The 16589-nt window shown below is 56.1% G+C and overlaps 2 protein-coding genes and 1 long non-coding RNA gene across 3 annotated transcripts; 2 read left to right on the forward strand and 1 right to left on the reverse strand.

The window, feature by feature from the left end:
* The first annotated feature begins 924 nt into the window (after positions 1–924).
* Positions 925–11621, forward strand: TSC22D4 (TSC22 domain family member 4). Its single transcript, XM_025426026.3, has 5 exons — positions 925–1416; positions 1864–2904; positions 5195–5361; positions 10487–10535; positions 10947–11621. The coding sequence occupies exons 2-5, from the start codon at positions 2143–2145 to the stop codon at positions 11154–11156; spliced, it is 1188 nt and encodes a 395-aa protein (XP_025281811.1). The 5' UTR covers positions 925–1416; positions 1864–2142; the 3' UTR covers positions 11157–11621.
* LOC112646242 (uncharacterized) lies at positions 11574–12518 on the reverse strand. The gene is made up of 2 exons (XR_003127527.3): positions 12382–12518; positions 11574–11818 (listed from the first exon to the last, which is right to left on the reverse strand). It is a non-coding gene; the product is annotated as an uncharacterized LOC112646242 (long non-coding RNA).
* A 230-nt stretch (positions 12519–12748) lies between these two features.
* Positions 12749–16589, forward strand: SPACDR (sperm acrosome developmental regulator). Its single transcript, XM_025426027.3, has 3 exons — positions 12749–12880; positions 13068–13391; positions 16121–16589. The coding sequence occupies exons 1-3, from the start codon at positions 12827–12829 to the stop codon at positions 16352–16354; spliced, it is 612 nt and encodes a 203-aa protein (XP_025281812.1). The 5' UTR covers positions 12749–12826; the 3' UTR covers positions 16355–16589.

Genomic DNA, 16589 nt, shown 5'->3' on the forward strand with positions numbered 1-16589 from the left:
GGGTTATTTTTTCATGCCAGGCATTGGGTAATTCGGTAAGGCCTTCGTGTGTGTGTGTGTGTGTGTGTGTGTGTGTGTGTGTGGCTTCTCCAATAGCAAAGAAGGGATGGGATGGGAGAGGTGGGCGGGTAGGGCTTGTCCTCAGGTGCATCTGTGTGTACATTATGTATACATGTGTGTGTGACCAGGGTTGGAGAGAAAGTGCAAGTCAGCACATTTCTGAGTACATCTCTTTGTTTCTTTATATAGGGGCCAGACAAGGGCACACCTGAGTGTGTAGAATGTTCCAGCTGTACCACTGACAGCCTCTCGGAACCTTCTGGGTCTCAATATCCACATCTAAGAAGAGGGATAATATGGTGCCTGGGATTTTTAAAAATACTCCAGCACAGCACAACAAGAGGTATTGGGAGTATAGAAGAACCCAGGTTGGTTGTGAGCTGATCATTGTTGAAACTGCACGATGGGGACTTGGGAGTTTATCATTTTTCTCTACTTGGGGGCCCATTTGCAAATTGTCATCATAATCCACGTTTTAAAATAAAGACAGGAAAGAATAACGGAACCTTCCTCATAGAGTTACTGTGAACACCAGTGAAGATATGGCAAGAGCTGAGCAGCAGCTTATGGGGTGGCGGGCACCCAGCAGAGCCCCTGGTTGGCAAGTTCTTGCTCTCTCCGTAGGCCAATGGCAGCAAGTGCCTACAAGTAAGGGAATCCCTGGCCCCCCGGCAAACTCCTCCCCTTTTCTCTCTGCCCTCCACGGCCCCTCCCTCCGAGGAAACGCGGGATTGGGGCCCAGCAGGTGTGGGGTTAAGCCTGTTGCGGGGGGGGGGGGGGGGGGGGCAGGAACAGCAGCAGTGGCAGCAGAGGTGGTGGCAGGCCTGGCCCCGGGCCAGCTGGCCGGGAGCCCCAGGAGGCAGAGAGGGCGGAGGAAGGGGAGGAAGAGGGGAAGGAGGAGGAGGAGAGGAGCAGTCAGCAGGCCCGAGGAGGCAGGACTTCCTGGTGTGGGGGTTGTCAACAGCCCAGAAAGAGAAAGGCAGAGAGACCGGAGAGAAGAGCCGAGGAGCGGAGAGAGACCCAGCGGTTCCACGCGGAGGAGATTTGAGAGACCTGCTCGCCCCAGCCACCTAGGCGGCTCCACCTGGACGATCGGGGTGGGGGCAGAGCCGCCTCTTCCCTCACCAGTCCCGGGACCCTTGGGGCTTCGGAGGCCGCGCCTGGGCTCCACCAAGGAGGCGGGGGTCCCTTCTTTTCTGGCGAGCAAACTTTTTACGAAGATGCCTTGCGGGGCGAAGTGCGGCCCCCGAAGAGAAGCGGACAGCCCCTGATCGCCGCCGCGCCCCCCGCGGGAAGGACAGCCCGACATCGTAGGCTCCGGGACCCCCGGCCCAGCTCGGTGGCCGAGGCCGAGAGGTAGGGCTCTGGGCTGGCTGGGCGGGGCGCTGGGGCAGCGGGGCAGGGCCTGCCCGGGATCGGGGAGCTGGGGTGCGGGCAGCCTGGACACTCGGCAGAGGCCTCCCGGCGGCGGGGCCGACCGAGGAGCTGCTTCACCCCTGCTCGTCCAAGGCCCTGGAGCCCCCTCCTGCTGTCGGGCGACTCGGTCCTGTGAGTCTGAATCCCAGGCAAGAAATGCCCAACTTTGGTCTGGGCCGCCCCTTCCTACTCTGTGGGACCGCTGGGATCTCCTGGTCTCAATCGTCTCTGCCAGTCTCTTTGTCTCTGGGTCTCTGGTGGTTTCCCCTTCCTCCCCCATCCTGCTCCCCAGAGAGGAAGCCCCAGAGGTGGCCTGCCCACTGCTTTCTCACACACACACACACACACACACACACTCTCTCTCTCTCTCTCTCTCTCTCTTTCCAGTTTGCAAACTCAGCTCTGGAGTTGGGCAGCGCCAGGGGCAGGAAAAACCTGCCCCTGCCCCTGCCCCCACCTCCTGCCACCTCCCCTGCCCTGTGCTCCCTTTACCAGCCAAGTACCCCCAGTTCCTGCAAAGCCCTCCTGCCATGTCGGACCCAGATGTCCCCAGGGGCCCTGATGCCCCCGCCATGTGGCCCCCCTGTTCCAGGGGTGCCTGAGCCCCTGGAGGAGCCCCAGCTGCACCCCCTGCCCACCTTGGCCGAGTCCTGAGCCCCAGGGACCATGAGTGGGGGCAAGAAGAAGAGTAGTTTTCAAATCACCAGCGTCACCACGGACTATGAGGGCCCAGGGAGCCCAGGGTCTTCAGAGCCCCCTGCCCTGCCGGGCCCCACCGCGCCCCCACCCCGTCTGCCTAACGGGGAGCCCAGCCCCGAGCCAGGGGGCAAAAGCACCCCCCGGAACGGCTCCCCACCACCTGGGGCCCCCGCCTCCCGTTTCCGGGTGGTAAAGCTGCCCCATGGCCTGGGAGAGCCTTATCGTCGAGGCCGTTGGACGTGTGTGGATGTTTACGAGAGAGACCTGGAGACCCCTGGCTTCAGCCGGCTCCTGGAAGGAGTTCGAGGGGCCTCGGGGGGCACTGGGGGCCGATCTTTGGATTCCAGGTTGGAGCTGGCCAGCTTGGGCCTGGGTGCCCCAACCCCGCAGCCAGGCCTGTCTCAGGGCCCCACCTCCTGGCTCCGGCCGCCCCCTACCTCCCCTGGACCTCAGGCCCGCTCCTTAACCCGGGGGCTGGGCCAGCTGGCAGTACCTGGTAAAGCCAAGGTGGAGACACCCCCTCTGTCAGCCTCCCCACCCCAGCAGCGTCCCCCAGAGCCCAGGACAGGGGATAGCGCCGGCCCCTCCCGGGCTGCCACGCCCCTGCCCTCCCTGAGGGTGGAAGTGGAGGCTGGGGGCTCAGCAACAGGGACCCCTCCACTATCCCGATCAAAGGATGGAGCCCTGCGGCTGAGGATGGAGTTGGTTGCTCCAGAGGAGATGGGGCAGGTAAGAGCTGGGTTCTGGGGTCAGGGAGACACCTGAGGGGTGGTGCTTGTTCATCTGGGCCTGGGCCTAACCTCCAGCTTGGGCCTCCCTGCCTCCACCTCCTTACCACCCTCTCCCCATTCCAACAACACGTGTCTGTCCCTCTTTTCTCTTCTTGCCCTCTTCCTGGGAAGTAGTCCATCCTCCTCTTCATGCAGCCTTGTTTTCTTTCTCAGGCTCCCTCTTCCCCTATATCCTGCACCTTCTTTCTTTCTCTTCAGCCTTTGTTACCTTTGGCCTCCATCTCTGTTTCCTTATAGCTTAGTGCTGTCTCGCCATCACAGAGATGTTGGCTTCACACTTTGGCCCTCACCTTCTGTCTTGGTTTCACCCCTTCTGGCTTCAGGCATGGGGGATGGAGGTCCCAGATGGGGGTAGGTGCTTGGGCCTCTGGGAGAGGAGCTGTCCAGGTTGGTGGGGAGGGGTAAAAAGAAAGTCTCCCTGGCCGCACCACGCACCATTCCAAAGGTGACGGTCTGTCTTCTTATTAGCCACTCATCCCAGCCCCATCTGCAGCTTTGTCCCAAGTCAAATTTCTCCAAGGACGTGATGAACTAGGTGGGATGGAGGGCTTGGCGGTGTGTCCTTTCTGCCCTCAGGCCCCTGTCTCCGCTCCCCTGCATCTAGGCCTCTCCATGATTGATAACTGGGGGTGGCCACCAGGGAGTGGGAGAGAGGCAGGAAGCAGTGGAGAAAGAGTTAAATCCTCTGGTCTTTCTGCTTCCTGTCTCCAAAAGAGGAACAAGTCTGGGCTGGGGGGCAGGATGCCTGGGTCCCTGGGGTGAGGGTGGGCCGCCAGGGATGTGGGGGATGGATGTGTCTGTCCTGAAGGAGAAAATAACACCTTGGACTTCAGGAGCGAGGGCAGGGAGTGTGAGGATGAGAACTTTTCCCCCTTCCTGGCCTTGGGCACAAACCACAGTATAAAAATAACCTGGGACTGGATGTCTGGGCCCTGTCAGGACCGGTCAGGACCGGCTCCCCCCACCCCCTCCTGGCCTCAAACTCACATATCTCATGCTGCGCCCCCTACTTTTCTGGAGCTTTCATTAAATTCCTACCCCAGGGGAGAAGATGCTCTTTCCTTTTCTAGTCCCTGTTCTCTTGCTCTTCCAGAGCAAGCCCCCTTTGCTCCAGTCTCTCTGTGTCCTTAAGCCCTGTCTGAGCTTCCCTTGGGCCTGCAGACCCTGCCCCTCTGTCCTCAGTGCCCTCAGAACCCTTTCCTTTCTCCCACATCCCGATCCCTCCCTGTGTGCATGCATCTGTGCTGCTTTTTCCTGGCCCCGAAGTCTGGCTCCGTTCCACACTCCCCCATGCCTCTTCCCTCTCAAGAGTGAGGCTGAGAGGAAGGCTGGGGGGACACCACCTGGGCCCCCTTCCTCTGCTCCGGCCCTCTAACCGCTCTGGACTCTCTGTTCTTGGCTTTTCCGAGAAGCAGGGGCCTCCTGGGGCCTCACAGAGGCGGCTTGTTCCTGTGGCCCCCGCCCTTTTGCAGCCACCCCCAGTGCCTGTTGGGCTGTGTGGGTCTGTGCCCGGGCTCCGCCTCCCCCCATCTCCGCAATCCAACCACCCTCCCTGCCCCAGGGCCCAGCGCAGGAGCAGAACTTCACCTGAATCTGAGAAGTTTGAGAGAAGAGGCTAGAATGGATAGAGTGGGGTGGGAGGAGGACCGGCTTCTGAGGATTCATTCATTCTACAAATAGCTATTGAACAAACTATAAGCTCTGCCCTCTGGAGCTTACCTTCTAACAGCAGGGAGGCAAAAATACTTTAATTTCAGATACTATTCAGTGCTCTAAAAATAAAATAGAACAGTTCAGTGGAATTCACTAGTCGAATGATGGGGAAATGCCTCTCTGAGGAAGTGATATTCAAGTGGCTTTTAAAAAGTCAGGTGACAGAAGGCAGACACTTTCTGCCTAGCCTCTGATTGGGGGTCCTGGTTCAGCTGGTAGAAGAGTGCTAGAGTACAGACCAGAGCCCCTTTCTGGTACTCTGATACACCACGAACCACTTTCTGGAAGCTGCTCACCCAGTCCTCAGGATGGACATTGTTTCCTTTACTCTGATACCTGCCTAGTTGCCTCCACTAGACCCAGGGAAGAAAGGGCCCTGGGGGCAGGACCCCTGGGTCCTCAAAGAGAGCAGAGATACATGGGGAGAGATGAGGAGGCTGACTACTAGGCAGGTTGCAAGGTGGCTGGTTCTTTTCTTGCACTGGATGTGATGGTTCCTACCTCTCTGCCTCCAGGTGCCCCCACTCGACTCTCGCCCTGGCTCCCCAGCCCTCTACTTGTTCCCCGATGCCAGTCTGGTTCACAAGTCTCCAGACCCCTTTGGAGCAGCAGCAGCCCAGAGCCTAAGCCTGGCCCGCTCCATGCTGGCCATCAGTGGCCACCTGGACAGCGATGATGATAGGTAGGTGGGCTCTGGGTCCCCCCGCCCAGCACCTGGGATGGCCGCCTGAAAGTGCCTGGTAGGTGTCCTTCCCCTAAGTTAAGCTTGGGAGAGGGCCTCTTCAACAGAAAACCCTGGTGTTGGCACAACCACTGGGCAAAGTTGATTTGGGACCCACTCCCTCTCTGTGGAGAGGGCTGGGTGGGACTCCCTGGCTTAGGATTGTCAAATCATAGACTTTTTTTTTTTTTTTTTTTTTTAAGACTTTGAAGGGAGTCATTGTTGTCAAATTCCAGAGCTCTTGCAGATTTAGCGATCATTTGGCCAACCCGAAGAATTTACTGGCAAATGCTCTGGAGAGAATAGAGAGTGGGTCTCCTCTCGTTCCTACCTCCCTCTCCCTGCAGAGGGCAATGGCACTCCTGCCTTTGTGTGAAGTAACATCCCTAGAGACCATGCGCACTACTTTAGGATCCTAGGACCTCGTGGTGCCTGAGGTTCTGCCCCCTGCGCGAGGGAGACCAGGAGGCCCGAGCCCGAGCCCGAGCCCGAGCCCGGGGGAGCGCCTGGAGCACTGGGCTCTGGGACCCTGGAGCACTGGGCTCTGGGACGCAGGGGGGACGCAGGGGGGACGCAGGAGAGCACCATCTAACGGGCTTTGTCCTTCAGGGAAGACCGTCTGCTCAGTTTGGAGGCAACGGTGGGCAGAACTTCCTGTTTCGAGGGCCAGGTTTCAACATAGGAATGTCAGCGAGCCGAAAAGGGAGGAACGAAATTGCGAGTCTGATAGGGCGGCTGCTCCCTTCTGGCCGGGTCCTGATAGAAGGGCTGGGGAGTCACCACTTTTATTTTGGAGGGAGGAGTGGGACTTCCTGTTGGAGGCCTGGGGGAGGGACTTCCTGTTTGGAAGGAAAATAAAGGGCGGGGCTTAGCCCTGAGTTTTGTGGGTGTTGGGGGGGACCTTGTCCTGAAGGGAGTCTCTCCTTCCCCTCCTCCCCTCGCGTGTTGCGATCCCCTCCCCTTGCCCCTCCCAGAATGAGGGAGTGAGTCTCACCAAGGGAAAGGGCTTGTGGCCTTGGGGAGAGGAAGGAGAAGGGTTGGCGGGGCCGTGGGGTGGGATGGAGGGCCAGGGCCCTGGTGGCGGCTGGTGGAGAATGAGGGACACAGTGGGGCAGGGCAGGGCCGCCGCTGGGCTCCCAGCTCTCAGGAATGTGCGAGGTGTGAGGTTGGCCAGGGCCCAGCCAGTCACCTGCCCCCACTGCTGCTATTCTCAGCGCTTCCCACCCCTACTCCCTCCCACTTGGGAGGTTCCCTGGCAGGAGGGCTCCCTATCCCTCCCCACCCCTGTTGATTTCAGAGCCCAACCTCCTGCTGCTTCTGAGAGGGCTCTGCCCTCCAGGAGCCTCCTCAACTCTATTCTTTTGGCTTGTCCCCTCCCTCCCTCCCTCTGTTCCACCCCCTCCCCACACCCCAGTCTGACCGGTCAGGCACCCAGCCTCCACTTTATCCTGCTCCACTCTGAGCCTCTGGGGCTCCAGCCTGGCCCAGCCCCTCTCTTGCCCCACCCTACTGGGCAGGTAGGTAGGATTGGATTGGGCCACCCCCTTGGTCCCCTGGAATGAGGCATTGTAGCTCCCACCTCATCTCTCTGGTGTGCCCAGAGCTGGTGCAAGAACAGGGTCTGAGTAGCCTGGAACCTCCCTTTCAAGAGGGAAAGTGGGCTGGGGATTAAGTGCCTGGATCCCAGATGGGGAATTGGGGATGCCTGCTAATCTCAGATTCTGGGGTTCAGAGAACAGAGGGTGCCTGGTGAATGGTGAATGCACACGTGCTTTTGGGTGTCAAGAGCCTTCATGTTTCCAACAGGGCCTGGCAGTCAGGAGGTACTTGAATAAGTGGATGGATGGACGAATGGATGGGTGGGTAGATGGCCAGCCTTGGGGATCCAGGCATTATAAGGAATGAATCCCAGAGACTTGGGAAAGAAAAGGTACATTTATTTATCCAGTGCTTCTCCTTTGGGTCGGGTGCTACCTTTTATCTCACTGAAGCAACCTCATGATCCCCACTTTCCAGATGAAGAAGCTGAATGCAAGTCAGAGGAGGAAGGTTTTAGGAACTTGCCCAAGGTCACCGAGCTAGTAGATACCAGGATAGCATTCAGAACCTGGGTCTGACCCCAAAGCCACATTCTCCATTCTCTTACTGGGATGCCTGTGTCCCAAGAATCAAGGAGGAGGCAATCATTTCTAGGATGCCCTTTCTCTCCAGGACAGGGGCAGGGACAGCTCTCCTAAGCTGGGCAAGGAGCCACCCCTCCCTCCCCCCCACCCCCACACTCTGGCCTAGCCCCACCCCAAAGACACCACAGATCCGGGAGGGAGTAGTATAGAGAGGGCAGCCGGATGCCACTTCTTTGGCCTCAGGCCCATCCCCTACGGGCTCCTCAGAGCAGGGCTGGCCCTTGTCCCCAGGATTAGAACCTTTCCACCTCTCCCAGGTGGATCCTCATTTTGAGGCAGTTTCATCTGACCTTCAAAAAGGAAGACCGGCCTCTAGAGCTATCCTTGTTCCAAGACCCAAGAGTCCTGCAGGGCCAGTCCTCAGCTGTGCCTATCATGCATGCCTAACCCCAGGGGGCACCATTCACATTTGAAGTCATTATCACCAACACTTGAAGTCATGACAATTTTCCCCAAGATGGCAATAAGTGTCTTGAAGGAGGGGGCATCCTGTTCTTATTCACACAGTTGCCTCTGGGCTTGTGGGGGGAGCTGATCCCACCCAGCCAACTCCAAGCTTCAGGGTCCTGACTCTGCCCTGGGAATTCCAGCACAGCACCTGCTTTTTACTTACTTGGGGTGAGGGTGGGGTGGGGGTGGAGAGGCTCTCAAAGGGAGGGTTTGAGTTGCCAGCTGGAGTCCTGGTCCCTTGAAGTGTTAACGTTAGAATGTGACAGTGGAAAGTGCTGTCAAAAACTCACCAGCACTGGACAAACAGGAGATAGTCATCTATCAGCCAACAAATGTTTATTGTTGTATTATTTCTTTATTTCTGGCAAGAACAACTTACTTGGCATCTTTACCTGGGTGTCTGCCAAGCAAGGCCAGTGTTCCTATTCCTGTGAATCTTCCCCTCTTTGGTCTCTGTCTGTGTGTATAGGGTGGGGGTGGGTGGGTGGGGAGGGGGTATGTGTCCTATGGTTGCCCAGGCTTTACCCAAGTGTCTCAGATCAAAATAGCTTGAAAACCTCCCTGGCACTCCAGCTGGCTAGCTCACCCTCCACTCTTAAATTTGTCCTATTCCCCACCCCAAACCTGAGAATCCCAGTGTCCTTTCCTCACCCTACAGTGTACCGTTCTCTCAGGGCCAGTCACCCCCTTGGTTACTCCACTTGTCAGCGCCTTCTGCACCCAGAGCTTGGACAGGAAATGGAAAAATCCCAGCTCCCTCGTGCTGCCTTCCTGGCTGCAGGGCCTCACCCAAGGGTCACCTTGAATTGAGGGCTAATTCCCCCCACAGGATAGTGAGTATGAGCTGGCAATCAGGAGAAAGGGCTTGATAGGGGAGCACCAGAGAACAGGGGTGCAGCATGTGGAGACTGCCTCACTCTGGGAGGGACAGAGCTGGGGGCTTGAGGACAGGATGGATCCTGCAGTCTTGAGGGGAGCCTGGGTGTGGAGCTGGCCCTAGGGCTGAGGTGGCTGAGGGAGAAGCAGGACAGGGGTGGGTCGTGAGCCCTGGGATGAAGCAGGAGCCTGAGACCTGGGTGGTAACAAGAGGGAGTCTTGGGGGATAGAAGGTAGAAAGGCTTGTGCAGCAGGCCCTCAGCCTCAGGCAGGCAGGACACGCTGGCGGTATCCAGAGGCTGGCCCTGGGAACCGTTCAGCCAGGCCTGAGTCGACCTCTGCTGGCCATTTAGCAAACTGCAGCCAGACCGGCTCTCCCCTTTCATTTGCTCTCAAGGGTCTTCAAAGCCCCTGCTCTAAATTGGGAATTAGATTCCTGCTTCTCACCTCTCCTCAAAGGCCTCTGGTCCCTCCAAGACCTGAGACTCAAGACCCAGGTTCCAGATCCATAGGCTGTTCTTGTCTTTTGGGGCTGTTTTCGTTGCTTTGGTAATCTTTCCACTTCTCTTCTTCCTCACTGTGGGAGGTGGGAGATGCTCTCTGCCCACGCCCCTGGGGTCACCCATGATGTGGGCTTTGTGCATCTGGGATGGGAGTGGGGGTTGGGTGCTTACAGTCCAAGGAAGATGACAAGTATATCAGAAATGCCCGCCATCCCAGCCTAGTGGAGCTGAGGGCGTGAGGGAGGACAGTATTAGCCCATAGGGGACAGAACTGGGTGAGGTGGGGGTAGGTCTCCCAAGGCCAGGCTGTCCCTCACCCTTCATGCCCCTCCCCTGACCCAGCCCACCAGCTGACTTCCTTCAGCCTGCCGCCTTCCCTCTGCTCTGGGACTGGTGCCAGGGTAAGAAGGGGACACTGGCACTGACCATGTCTGGGAATTCCCGCCCACCATGGAGTCAGTGGGAGGGGGTCCCCGTGTCCCTGAGGAGCCAATCGCAGCCAGGCTTTGCCGTGGGGGGCGGTGTATATCTTTCAGACCAGCACCCCCTAGGCACTGTCTCCTCTCTGCCTGCCTGGCACCAGCTAGACCCTGTTCTGCCCCGGGGGGCTCTGAGCCCCCCAGGCAGCCCTTCTGATACAGCCTAAAGCCCTTTCCCTTGGGGATGGCCCAGCTAGGCATCTCTGTCAAGTCCCTGGTGTCATCTTATGAGACGCGCATGGTGGGGATGGTTCCAGGGCCTCCCCGAAAAAGGGGCTGTGTCTCCTCTCCTTGCTCCCCTCGGGGAGCATCCCCCATCCGGGGGGCATCTGCACCCCCACCCCACCGGGGCCTGGGGGTGCCTGGGCAGCTGCCCTCACCCCGCCAGGGGATGGACAAAACCCTCCTCTCCCTGATTCTCTACTGTCACAGGTACAGGCAGGGGTGTGGGCGGGAGGCTACAGTGAACGGGGCTTGTGGAGGAGGCCAGAGCCTGCTCTGAGAAGCACCTGGAAGGCAGCCGGCTGGGGTGTCCAGACACCTGGCTTGGCACCTACTCTTCCTCCTCACCTCTCAACTCCCTGTGTCTCTCCAGCGGCTCCGGAAGCCTGGTTGGCATTGACAACAAGATCGAACAAGCCATGGTAAGAGAAGCCATCTTGGTCCCAGGAGGTTCTGGCTCACGTCCTGCTGCCCCACCCCTGTTGTCCTCATTAGGGAATTCGGACTCCTAGCCCCTCAGCCTACTCCCAGCTGGGTTCCCTTGGGTTCTCACACCCTCTTGTCTCCACTGGAACTCCTGATTTCCCTTGGCCCCTGGCCTGCCCCCATCTCTGTCTTCAAGCCCTGATCTTGTCTCTTTGCGGCATCCTTGCACATCGTGCCTCCCGCCACCCCACCACCACCACCTCATCCCTGCTTTGCTGCTTCTCCAGTGGTACTTCATCATTTGGGGGCAGGGGCATCTCTCATACCTAAGCCCTCAAGGCACTGGGCAGGGATGAGGTTGGGGAGGTCTAGGACCCCTGACTCTTTGTCTGTCCCTGGGCTCCCAGGACTTGGTGAAGTCCCACCTCATGTTTGCGGTCCGGGAGGAGGTGGAGGTGCTGAAGGAGCAGATCCGAGACCTGGCCGAGCGGAATGCCGCGCTGGAGCAGGAGAATGGACTGCTGCGTGCCCTGGCCAGCCCTGAGCAGCTGGCCCAGCTGCCCTCCTCGGGAGTCCCACGGCTGGGGCCCTCTGCGCCCAATGGGCCCTCCGTCTGAGCCTCCCTTCCCTCACAATGTGCCTTTGGGGGCTGCCACAGCTACCAGGCCTTGTGCCAGCTGCCCACCCCCACTTCCTATGCAGCTTTAATGCCTCCGGATCCCTGGGGATGGGAGTTGAAGGCTCAGAATCGGCCTGTCCCCCCACTCTTCCTCAGTCTCCCCCTAATGCCCAGGGACTGGGCAGCGGCATCCCCAGGCCTTGAAGGAGGAGGGAGGGCTTCGGGATAGGGTGTTAGATAGAGCCCTCCTCCCCACTCCCGAGGTGTCAGTGTTCTGGGAACCCTGGCAGTAGATGTCTGGGCGAGTTGGAGTCTCCCGGGCGGACACCCCATCCCCACCTTGTTCCCTCAAAGTACCCATTCTCCTCTGCCCAAGGGAGGGAGTATGGACAGTCTGCAAGTTCTGGGATTCAGGTTGTTATTAAAATAATAATTATAATTAAAAAATCTGAAGAAACTTGAATCTGGAGGTTGGCATCTTGTTGCTTGTGTCCAGATGGGGCCTGCAGTGGCTTTTCCACTTGGGGAAAGACTGAAACTGTGGGTTCCCTTGGAGATCTTGTCCAGACTGGGGAGGTTGAATGTGGCTCAGAGTAGTCTAAAGATTTGTGGGGGGTGGGGGGTGCACCAAGGATCCAAAGGGAGCCAGCAGCCCAGGTCCTGGGAAGGGGTAGGCAGGCAAGGCGGAGGGAGGGAGAGGGGCGTCAGCCCACGTGCTGGGGGGGGGGGGCAGGCAGGGAAACAATGAGGCCTTTGGTGATTGTGCAGGATCCACCCTCAGCTTCCCAGTGTGTCCCCTCTGCGGGATGGATCCCGGTGGAGGCTGGGGGGGGCGGGGCTGGGGGGTCCTGAATGGGCTCCTTGTCTCAGCTCTGGGTGTGGGCCAGGCTCCCCGGGCACACGGTGCCCTCGCCAGGCCTGGCTGGCCTCCGTGGCTTCCACCCTCAGCTGGCTGTGGGTGAGCGGCCCCTCCCTGACAGCCGTGCCTGGGCTTCTGTCCCAGGCAGCAGAGGCAGGTAGAGAGAAGGACCCCATCTAGTGGGGAAGGGTTGGGGGAAGGCAGCAGCCTCCGCCTGGGAGCATCCTGGCCTCAGACCCAGAGAGTGGGAGGCTAGAGGCTGACCCAGGTTGGACTTCCTGCCCCAAAGCTCCCTAGATTTACGACCTTGGGCAGGTTCTTTGCGTTTTCCATATCTCTGCTTCCTCATGGGTACAATACCTACCAGAGGGCTGTGATGATGATGATTACATGACATCATACGTGGGAAATGGCCAGTGAGTACCAGGCGCTCAGTAAATATTAGTTCCCCTTCCCTGGACCTGAGGTAGGAGGGCTAAGGACACAAGGATTGGCTCCCGGGGTCCTGAAAGGGCCTTGGTGGGGAGGTCAGGGCCAGGTAGGCTCTCACAATGGGCTAGAACTCTGCCTTCCTCTGAGTTCTCATCCACTCTGACTCCTCTCCCTGTCTCAGGGAGGGGAGGAAAGACTTAGGATGAGTCATTGGTGAAAGCTTTCCCCCTGGATTCTCTATTTCTTTCTTCTTGGTTGTACCAAAAGCTCCTGAGAGACCCCTCGGGTGGTGGCCATTGGCCTGCAGTCTGTTCCCTTCCACCCTTTGTACCAAATGTTTGTCCTGCCCCCTACTTGGTGCTCGTCTATTGGGAGAAATGGCTGTGGTAATGAGGTTCTTCCGATGGATTTGGCGAAAGATTACTTGCTGGGTGAGTTTCAGAGCATGCCCTTCCTCATGACCTGCTGGGATTGGAGGTGCCGGTCAGTGACCTCTAGGTCCTGGAAACCCAGCTGGGGAGGAGGTGGGGACATCCACTGCCCCTTCCCCTCTATGCTTGCCTTTCTATCAACCACCATGCCCCCCTTTTGTCTCTTTCCTTCCTATCTTGTTCTTAGGTTTTTTTCTGGAAACACAAAGCTAAGTCAACCATCTTGGAACACCATGACTCCCAGAAAAGTGCTTTGAAGGTGGAGAAGACCCCCAAGGTGGTTGAGACTTTCAAGTTGGTCGAGCCCTGTGAAGGGGCTAAGGTCTCCAAGACAGAGGAGACCGCCAAGGTGGCTGATCCCTTCACATTGGCCAAATCAACAGAGAAGGCTGAGGTGGAGAAGAGATGTGAGGGCCGATCCCTGCTGCAGCTGCCGCGGACAGCTGTAAAGTCTGTATCCATGCTCATGGGCTCGGCCCTACAGAGCGGCTGGCAAATGTGTACCTGGAAGGTCAGCATCCTATTTCTCTGGTTCCCAGGGGTCCTTCCACCCTCCCTGATCCCCTGTGACTCATTCTTTCCTCCAGTCGGTTAACATTTATATTGTATGCCTCTCAGGCACTGAGATAGGCAATGGAGGATACATGATGAACAAGATTTACCCAGGCTAAGGGATCTACAGACAATGTCATAGGCATTATAGGTTCAGTATCTTAGGGGCGTAACATGGGAAGTCAGGGGTCTGTGGTAGCTCAGGGGCAGGGCATCTAATCCAGAGTTGGAGTCAAGGAAAGCCTTCGCAGCAGAAGAGAGGATGAAGCTGACACCTGAAGGATTGACTCTGCCTTGGAGTGGGGTGAGGAGGGAGTGAAGGGAGTATTCCATGAAGACAGAATAGCAAGTGGGCTGTGGTCAGAGGGGTGCTGGCCCAATACGATGGGTATGGTCAGTCCTGAGGTCAAGGCCCAGCTTGTATAAGGCAGAGTGGTTGGCCATCTGTGGAGTTTGGATTTGACCCTTAGAGCAATGCAAGCCCTTGTAGACATTTGAGTGGAGGAGTGACACAGATTTTAATTTAGAAAGCTTACCCTCTCTCGTAATTGTGGTGTGGCCACTCTGGAAACATTTTGGTAGTTTCTTATAAAATTAAACATGCAATCATCATATGCCAAGCAGTTGTACTCTTGGGCATTTATCCTAGATAAACGAAACTTTATGTTCACACAAAAATCCTTGCATGAATGTTCAGAGCAGCTTTATTTGTAAGAGCCAAAACCACCCTGAATGTCCTTCAGTGGGGGAATGGTTAAACTGTGATGTATCCATACTGGTGGAATACTTCTAGACCATAAAAAGAAACAAATTACTGATATACCCAACAACTTAGATGAGTCTCAGGAATTATGCCTAGTGAAAACAAATCCCTAAAGGTTATATATACGTACTGTATGATTCTATTTATATTATATACCACTCTTCAAATAACAAAATTCTAGAAATGGAGACTCGATTCATGGTTTAGTGGTTGCAAGGACCAGGTAGGTTGGTTATCAAAGGGCAACATGGGGAATTCTTGTGGTGATGAGAATATTCTGTATATTGAGTATGTTAGCTGGATACATGAATCTGCATATGTGAGAGAAAATTGGGTAGAATGTAACACACATGCACACAAATGAGTATAAGCTGTGGGGGTGGGGGTGGTTGTGAATATCACTGGATTGTATGGATGTCAGGTATCCTGTCTATGATACTATACTACAGTTTTGCAAGTTTACTACTGGGGGAAATTGGGTAAAGAGCATACTGGGGCGGCTGGGGGGCAGAGGGCTGGGGGGCAGAGGGCATACTGGCTCAGCGGTGGATGGAGTCCCACGTCAGGCTCCCTGCATGGAGCCTGCTTCTCCCTCTGCCTGTGTCTCTGCCTCTCTCTCTGTGTGTCTCTCATGAATAAATAAATAAAATCTAAAAAAAAAAAAAAAAAAAAAAGAGCATACAGGGACTCTAGTATTTCTCACTACTGGATCTGACTATAATTATCTCAAAGTCAGAAATGTAATTTTAAAAAGGGAAGTGTCTCGATCACTACCAAACCAGCTTCCTTGGCCTTGAATGAAGTATTATAGCACTAATAATAAAGTTCACTTGGCACCCTGTGATGGGCAGGTCAGAAAAGGACAAGAGGAGAGGCAGGGTATTTAAGAGGTAGAATTTTTGTCCCAAGTCGGTTGACTGAATGACGGTGAAGTGGGGGAGGGAGAGGCAGAGTCAGAGTAGGCTGGAGCCATCCACTGGGATGGAGAATGAAGGAGTTTTCGGCAGACTTAGGGGTGCAAGTGATGTGTTGAGGGCATTGGGGCAAGATGAGTTGAGATGTTGGTGGGACATTTGCATGGAGATATCTAGGAAGCAGTGGGATATACAGGCCTGGGGTGACAAGGGACCTCTGAAGTGGAGACAGGTCGAGGGGACCATTCTATCCTTCATTTTTAAAAAAGATTTATTTATTTATTTGAGAGAGAGCACTAGTAATAGGAGTGTGGCAGAGGGAGAGGGACAAAGACTCCCCACCGAGCAGAGAGCCCCACACAGGGCTGGATCTTAGAACCCCGGGATCATGACCTGAGCCAAAGGCAAATGCTTAACTGACTGAGCCCCCCAGGCACCCCAATCCTGTCCTTCATTTTATTTTATTTTAGTTATTATTTTTTATTATTCTTTTAAATATTTTATTTATTTATTCATGAGAGACACACACACAGAGAGGCAGAGACATAGGCAGAGGGAGAAGCAGGCTCCCCCCTGAGCAGGGAACCCAATTTGGGGCTTGATCCCAGGACCCTTGAAATCATGACCTGAGTCAAAGGCAGACGCTTAACTGGCTGAGTCCCCCAAGTGCCCCGATCCTGTCCTTCATACTATCACAATCTCCATGAAACCCTAGTGAGGAGTTGAAGATAGGTGAGACATGCTCCCTGTCTTTCAGGAGTTCAAATTTAATGTTGAAAACAGGTCTGCAGAACAAATAGTGTATGACATGCCGTATGATGAGGCAAATAAAAGAGCAGAGACAAACACCTACTGCAGCCTGGGAATGCTTCCTGAAGGAGGAGGTGCCTGAGCTAGGTCCCACTGGAGGAGGTGGAACTAGACCAGCCTTTGCTGTTCACCTGGCAATGGTTCCACCAGTGGTTTCTCCACCGGCTATTTACATGTGCTCATCTTCTCTCTCTTCCGTAGTCCTCTGTGAGTTCTACCTCCATTTCCTCCCAGATGAAATCTGGGTCCCCTCTGGAGACCCCGGAGGCTGAGATGCTGCGGGAAGTGTACCTGGTGCTGTGGGCCCTCCGGAAACAGCTACGACAGCTGGCCCGCAGGCAGGAGAGGCGGAGGCGGCACCATATCCGGACCCATGCTGGCCCCCAACCTGAAGCAGTTCAGGGCCTGAAACAGGATGCCCGGAGTCCCCTGTAGGGGGGGGATCCCCACATCTTCCAAAAAGCCCCACCTCACTCTTAGGTAAGGTTGGTAGGAGAGGTTAGGGCAGCAGGCCAAGAGTTGTGGGTGAGAAGTTTTCATACTGTCACCTCTTATCCAGAGACCAAGGCCAGGCCTGGGGTCCCACTTATTCCCCTTCATTCCGTTTATTCAATTTGTAAGAAAGATTATCAAAATGTTGGGAAATAAATATCAGATATTTCTGAGTAAA

This window comes from Canis lupus, chromosome 6 (assembly GCF_003254725.2).
Source record: "Canis lupus dingo isolate Sandy chromosome 6, ASM325472v2, whole genome shotgun sequence".
Lineage (NCBI taxonomy): Eukaryota > Metazoa > Chordata > Mammalia > Carnivora > Canidae > Canis > Canis lupus.